The following is a 7,833-nucleotide window of genomic DNA, read 5'->3' as shown; positions in this document are numbered from 1 at the left end:
TATTCTCAGTCACAGCTTAAGTATGGTATATTGCTACTAGTCAGTGGTGAGAGCAAGGAAAAGCAAGACCTGTGGTTCTCTCTAACAAGAGCTGCAGGTGTATCATCCTGTCCCCTAAAGATGGACACCACTGTGACATCTTCCAAAGAGCCAATGGCTTCCAGCTAAGGAGCTCACTGAGCTTCATCTTCCTTCTTTAATCTTTAAAATCTTAAGATTTGGTCATTCCCCTTAACTTGGCTCTAAATTAGTTTGAAAAATATCCCAGCACCCTCTTAAATCTCACTCAATGGGGACTATGCTCTACAGAGACTGCTTTCTTCCCTAATATGAACTGGCCATGCTTTCTCTGTCTTAGGCCCCAATTCCAGCAGCATCATTATTAACAGTGCAGACATAAAGGAATTTAGGGCAATACCTATTACTCACTGGAAAAGAAAAACTATCTGTAAGTGCTTCCCTCACCTTAGCAATCACTTAAATTACACCAGTGATCTTGAAACCATTTAAGCTTAATTAACAAGATGCTTCTCTGATCCTACACAAATCCATCTTCTTCATTGTTTCTACCTGTCATTAACTGTACACATTATAAATTACTATTGATTAACTATCCCCTGCTGATCTTTATTACATGCATATGTTTACCAACATGCAGTTCTTACATTTACGCTTGCTTGTTTGAGTTTCATTTAATCTGTTACTTTTTAATTCACTGAATTTTCACACAGTATTTTGTATATTAAAGTCTGTTTACCAGTACTACTGTCTGGCCAGAGAAATGGGTGTTCAGTGGGTAATCCACTACCCCAGTTATCAAATAATAACAACAGAGGACTGTTTCAAATTACCCAGTGATGGCTGCTCTACAGTGATCTGAATGCTGAAATGATAATTTTAGCAGTAAAGTAAGTTTCCTGTTGTCTGTTCAATATGCATTATCAGTATGATGCAAAAACATGTCATTGCTGCTGAAGAAAGTAATCAAGCCCATTTTGTGCAAATATTATTTCTTTCATTTATTTGTCACATCGTTGTAATCTATTCAAAGTTTGCAATCATCTATAGAAGCAAAAAAAATAATAATACAGAGAAATAAAACAAAAACTTTACAACTTCTTATATTCAAATATTAATGAACAAACTATTCTAGCCTGATCTGAGATCAGGTCACACAGAATTCAAGTCCACAGAAAAGAAAGGCTTGTGTGATAGTCTGACCTGCACGCATATTATATGTACCTGGCAAGCAGGGTCAATGGACATGTAAAATTACCAAATTACAGCTTTCCACACTGTAACTATGTGACATGGTGTACCCATATCCACAGCATCTGTTCCATGTTCAATAACAAGGCTCTGTTTAACAGTTCTTGCCACTGAAGGACGTATTTCCATGGGAATTCAGTAAGAAGGGTTTTTATTACCATAAATATAGCTGACATCTGTACACATTTATGCAACATTACAAAATAAGGTTGAATTTCAAGTTATTATTTCAGTTTTCTACTAATATACATAACAAATGCAACTCTTCATTTGAAGTTTTGTCTGTCCGGACGATGCTTAGGACTGACTGCCTTGGCTTCTCTGGGTTTGGTGTAAATGCAAAAACACAGCTTGATTAAATTATTCTTTAAACAACACACTAATAAGAATATAACAAAAACATTTAAGTGTAGCAATAGTAATGCTGACATACTTAAACCTGTCATATAGTTACTCAGCAATAAAACTGCTTAGATGTCATACTTATCAAACTAGTCAGTTGAGATGAAGTATGTGAGATCACACTGTTAGTTTACAATATCTCATCATCTTTGCCTTTTTCATCTATTGAACATCTGGGTGGAAGGAACTATGTTGTATAGCTAACTGCAAAGTCTTGCAAAAACAGCTCAGAGATTAGATCAAGACTGCAGAGTACAAAATCTAGACCTTAACCAGTCTGTCTTCTGACCTAGGACTGCAAAAGTAGTGCAGATGTGGTGATTCCTAGATCACCGAATGAACTCAGGACCAGCATCAAGAACGCCAAGGTGAGGGTATGTACTGGGGAGTTTAGGTGAATCAAGCATGGGCGCAGTGTTGATTAGGAACTTTAAAAATCAATCTTGAGGGTAACAACCCTAACGAGACAAGGTTTATCTTAGACAATAAAGTGCAACTCTCAATTTGTTCACCTCAGACTTTAGTACAAATGTCTGGAACCAGAAGGCAATACAAAATAAATACTGTGAAGTTACTTGATTTTGAAAGACTTTGTGGATCACACTGGTGAGTAGCTTGGTGGTGAAAACAGCAAACTGTTACAGTTTGATACAGAAATGGGTTTATTTTCAGACACCTAAACGTAAATGTCATGCAACTTTTTTTCTAGTGGATTTATATACGCAATGAACACCACAAGCACCTTGAGTGTGGCGTAGTCATAATTTTATCTTCTTGAAAGCCAAAAGAGAGTGTGTGTGTTTGTGTGTATCTAATATATATATAATTGTGTACATATTTTAACTGGAGTAGATGCTTTACACAACTGCCCACAGCATCATTTCTGTGAATGAGATTGCTATGGGGTAGCTCTCTTGAGGGCAGGGGAATAGCGGATCTTTTACCCCCATTAAAATATGTTTGAAAATTGCTGTGCACATGAAACTTCAATTATCTTTAATGAAATTGCATTTGCATGGTAACTTTGAGAACAGATGGCAGAGGGATGGTCAAAATGGAGCAATTAATATACATTTTTTTCCTGCATTTGCACATGTGAGTAATACCATATGTACGCAGTCCAATAATAGAGTTAAATAATTCCTTACTGTGATATAACACTTTAACCAAACTGATCTCTTTTAATCAATATATTTTGGATTATTTCTAACATACTGAGATTTTTGTGAGTGTTAGGTGGCCACTCCCTTGTTATCAGTGTGAAACTGCAAGTCTAAAGCTGCATCAGAACTGAATTGCCTTAAAAACTAGTAGTCTGGCTGTACGAATGACATATTGTTGCCTGATACTACTGTATCATTTGCAGAAGCACTTGGGTCAGTGCTTATTTGTCATAAACAGCCTGAAATTGAAAAGCTCAAGCAGCCCTGAGGAATTCTTGACTAGTTCTGAGACAGCACTAGGGGTCTAGATGTCTGTGTCACATATAGGAGGAGGAAACTAACTGGGAAGACTTCATGTTCACTTGTGCTTCTGCTGTCCCTCGTACATATTTATGTGTTCTCCACTCCCTACCCACCCTCAAGCCTTTCCAACTCCACTGTCACTCTCCATATATCAGAAACCCTGGACAGCTCCTTACCAAATCTTTAAGATGAGCAAGACTCGTTTCCTGTCCAAGTGAAGTAATGTGCAGTGACATTTTTCAGCATATATCATTTATGCTTCTGAAAGGGTGATATACTAAATGTGTGTCACACCAGTTCCCTTTTAGCTAGGCTCTGAGATTAGGCTTTTGGCCTGAACAAGAAGTCAAACTAAAAGAGCAAGTCCCATGTCTTCCTCCTAAAACAGGACAACAAGCTGTCAGCTGCTTCAAATTTGTTTCACCATCTGACCATTCTGGAGTTCAGATGCGAGTGGCACAAATGAACATTAGTCCTGTGGGACAGCGGCCTAGCTTTATTGTCTCCAATTAGTTTAAGAAGTAATTTATAGTTGTCTTTGTAGAACTGCTCATACTGTTCCAATGACACTTACACACTGGAGAATTCAGTTGCTCAACTTGTGTGTATTCATACCACTAAACTCTGAAATGGGTACAAATACATCTCAGCCTCACCATATCACTATACACCCTAAAAAGTTACTTTGCCTCACTCTTGTGAGATGTGTTACAGTGGGCTGCATGAATGTTTGCATGGCAATTTTCCACAGATACTTGTCACAAAGGATAGTTTTTAACACAACACTAAACATTCTTTAACAGCGTTCTGAGTTAACTCCACCTCCTCAGCACAGCTCATTCCACAGCCGATCAACTGAAACTGCATTAAACTGAGAGCTGGAGTACATAAAGCTGGAAGCACGTGCATTCGGATTATATAGTTTAAGTGCAAATTTAAAAGTGTTTTTCTGCATTCTCCTTTACTTTATAATGCTCATTTGAAGTCCGTTGTACCTTGGAAAAATTGCAATCACTGGCACACATTAAAAATATCTGATTCACTCTTTCTCTGGAAGGCTGTGATTGTGGTGTAAAAAACACAAATGCGTTGTTTTTGAATGCAGCAAATGTAAAAAAAAGCCACACTCTCATACAGAAACTGTCAAGCGGTTGTGATCTACGTGACATGGTACCAAGCAATGAAATGATACTTGTTAGCTGTAGTAATTAATAATGTTTCTTCCTAAAACTTATCACAAAAGGGAGAGCAGAATATACTTGTCCACTGGCATGGAATTAAAGCATTGCTATATACTGTCCTGTTGTAACTGATACACCAGAGTGGTGCAAACTGGGAAAAGCATACCTGACCTGACTACAGAGAAGTACCAACAAACACGAAGTCAGGAAAACATTTTATATATAGGTTTCAGTACTTTTTTATATAATTCATTTATATTTTAACCAGTTAAGTGAAGTTGTCTTTCATAGACCATTTTCAGCCATGATGCAGGCTATAAGGCCAAGTAGTGAATACAGCATAAATAGACATTTCATGTAGCTACCCAACATGATTCTAGAGGTGGGATAAAAGCAAGCACTGGAGAAAACCCACGCAGACGATGAGAGAAACATGCAAACTTCAGACAGACAGTGATGAGAGGCAGGAATGAGCCAAGATACTGCAAATGTCAGCCAGAAATCTTATCCACTCGCCATACTTCATATAATTTTTTTTAAAACAAAAATAGAAAAGGTCTTCTTAGAATACTTTACCTTAAAGGAAGGCAGGTAAGTATATGTTTTACATTTCACAATTACAGTGGAGGCTATTATGGTGTGTTACACTGCTGGAGCCTGGTCTTTAGATTGCCGCATTTAAATTACAAACCAACAAATTATAGTAACCATACCCCCGCCCTACCAAACAACATAAATAGATACCTGTCACTTGCACTTCTGGACTCTGAAAGAATAACACTACCTATCTACTTATTACTCCTATGAGCCTATTCACATAACAGCTATAAGGAGCTTTGCTTGCTGGCATAAAAACTATATTTCACTTATTACTTGGAATGAAAAAAGAATAAACTTATTTAGAAACTGTACTGGAGTGCAAACTGTGACCTTGAAACTTTGTTAGGTTATTCAGCTGATTATGTAAATGATGCTAAAATAACCTGTGAACCCTCCAAATATTTTGTCATGACAAATGCAGAGGTTTAAAACTGTCTGTCCTTGCCTTTGAAGAAATAGAGGCAACATGTGCATTTCCTCCAGTCAGTTTAAATGGAGCGAAGTTGTATAATGCCCTTTTGTCCAAAATGGAAGCAGTTCAGCTAATCTTCCTTATTGTTTTCTTCTTGTGTCGTCTGGTCATATTGGGCACTGGTCCTGACTGACAGCACAGGTAATAATTCAGACACAGCTGACGTGGTAAAGGAATTGCCCAACTCCAGCTGTCAAACTCTGATTACTTGCGTGGCAAAATTGTGGCTGTAGAAGGTAGTAGGAAGTCATTTTTAGGTTCACAGGGATTAAAAAGACTGTAAAATCCTGAGTACAGGAAAAGATAAATGCAGCTCCCTTCTGGCCTCTGTAAAGCTATCAGAGAGGTGGAATGACACTATATGTGAAAAAACGATGATACCACATCCACAGTGTTTGTTCACCACAAGTACAAACATTTAGGTCGACCATGTCAGGTACACAAAATGCAGCTAATCTACAGCAGGGGAGCAACGATGTTTCAATACCAGGTGTCTTTAAATGGTAGTAGAAAACACAAAGTGATGTGTGTTTGTCTCTGAACTTTTTATGTAGACACTCTACTGTTGTCTGAAAATGTCTCTGCTAAAAGATTCACAGCTGGACCAAATATTTCCCAGTTACAGAAATTATACATCTGTAGAGAAGTAGAGGGTGTTTCGTTTCAGTTCTGTTATGGAGATTGGGGGATGCTGTAGGTAGTAAAGGAGGACCTGAACCTGCAGGAGAAAACAGAAAGTAAATATTATTTTCTGTAGTGTATTCACTTTAAGAATCAAGTACTCATAACTCTCAACTGTACAGATTTTCACAGAATGTCCAAATTTTTTGCCTCTTATTACTGGTCTATTTCTCATAAAACTGTGGCTTTCTGGCAAATCATTGAGGAATGAAGTCAGAAAATGATGGACATTTGAGATTCAGACTTTCTACCTTTCAGAAAATTCATGCTAATGAAAACCTGTTATTCTATTAACTTTCTAAACTTGAAAGAGCAGTATTTCAAAATTGTCCCTATTGTTAAGCCTTTGTCCCCTCATTTTTTATGTCTTTGCCCAGATTTCTTGCTCTAAGTGGTTCAGAGGTATGAGTACAATATAATGTAGTCTAATAACTTCAGTCTGGCTGCTTGAATGGATTGTATTATTCCTGTTGGTTTCACAGAGACCTATTCCCTGTTGCTCTATTTCATACAAACCAACGAAAAACAGAAAAAGCAGTGGAGAGAGTAAATCATGACAACCATACTTGTAATAAAATGAAAGTCACTGAAAACATGAAATTAAAAGGTTAAACAAAAAAGTGGCAAGATTTTGTACATCACTTCAAATATTTAAGTCTTAAAGATTTCACCAAGTCACCGTCTCAAAGCACACAAATACACATTCTAAATATTAAACGCACAACAGCTAACTACAGTTAACACACAAAAGTGCATGTGACAAATCCTGAAACCCACTGCATAAGTGATGCAACTATTTTCAGGGGCTGCATCTTTACGATATGTTTGAAAGAAATCATGTCCCTTAAGCCACAGCCGTTGTATGAACCCAGTTTACTCTACCACATTAGTTCACAGCCTTTTTCATGCTGTTTGTAACATAAGCCTATGTCAAAAAAGCTTTAATAATAATGTGTAGTCATACAATGATAGAGGTGCTTATTGTAGTGGAATGTACTCATACCATCAGCAACTACTCGTGTAGTGGGTGGTATGCAAGATCCTCTCTGGGCAAGAAGACAAGGCCATAACAGGCACTGATGCCACCTGAGACATGGAGACAGGAGGAATGTAACACAGAATAATGCCACACAGTTTTATGAACATTTCAAACAACTTCTGAGAGGTGAAGGGGAAACCCAAGAAAAGATGAAAGGTGCTTTACTTCTTTATATTTTGGTAATAAGTTTGTCCATCTGAGCTGGGTACATTTTCACTCCAGGCCTGAGGAGAAATTTTCCACAATAAACATAAAAAAAGGACATTCCACTGCAAGCATAACATAATATAAACTGTGAATACATAATAATTACAGTATACAGTTACACAGACAACCATTTCCACAAATTATAGATAGTTTGCTAAGCAGATAGTAATCAGCAAGTTAAAACTTTATGAGGTTAAAACAGGGATCAGAAATATAGAACAGGGGCAAAGTAAGGGCTGAATGAGCAACAAAACATTCTGTAAGCAAAAAATAAAAAGGTCTTTCTGATACAAACTAAGACATCTAAATTATAAACATCAACATCCAATAAACAAGTTAATAAAACTGTAATATAACCCAATTCCATTAGGCTCATTGGAGGGGTACAGGGGACACAGTCGTGGGCAAGGTAAAAGAAGGGGTAATATTTTATCCAAGCAAAAGAAAAAAAATGCAGATGAATCCCACATTGATTAAATGGAAACAACCATAAGTGCTTGGAGAGATACCCTGTGT

General features: G+C 37.3%; 1 protein-coding gene across 7 annotated transcripts in view; it reads right to left on the bottom strand.

Moving 5' to 3' along the window:
• Positions 1-993: 993 nt before the first annotated feature.
• ABR (ABR activator of RhoGEF and GTPase) overlaps positions 994-7,833 on the bottom strand; it is a 2,680,879-nt gene continuing 2,674,039 nt past the window's right edge. For all 7 annotated transcript variants that reach the window (XM_044054480.1, XM_044054482.1, XM_044054481.1 and 4 more), the window contains one exon: positions 994-6,108. In XM_044054480.1, coding sequence (XP_043910415.1) covers positions 6,019-6,108 — 90 coding nt within the window. In that variant the 3' untranslated portion in view covers positions 994-6,018. The remainder of the gene's footprint in view (positions 6,109-7,833) is intronic.

The sequence above is a fragment of the Protopterus annectens genome, chromosome 13.part0 (genome assembly GCF_019279795.1).
Source record: "Protopterus annectens isolate FY-2018-M chromosome 13.part0, PAN1.0, whole genome shotgun sequence".
NCBI classification, from domain to species: Eukaryota; Metazoa; Chordata; order Ceratodontiformes; family Protopteridae; genus Protopterus; species Protopterus annectens.
The sequence above is the reverse complement of the archived record's forward strand: the minus strand, read 5'-3'. Positions and strand labels throughout refer to the sequence as shown.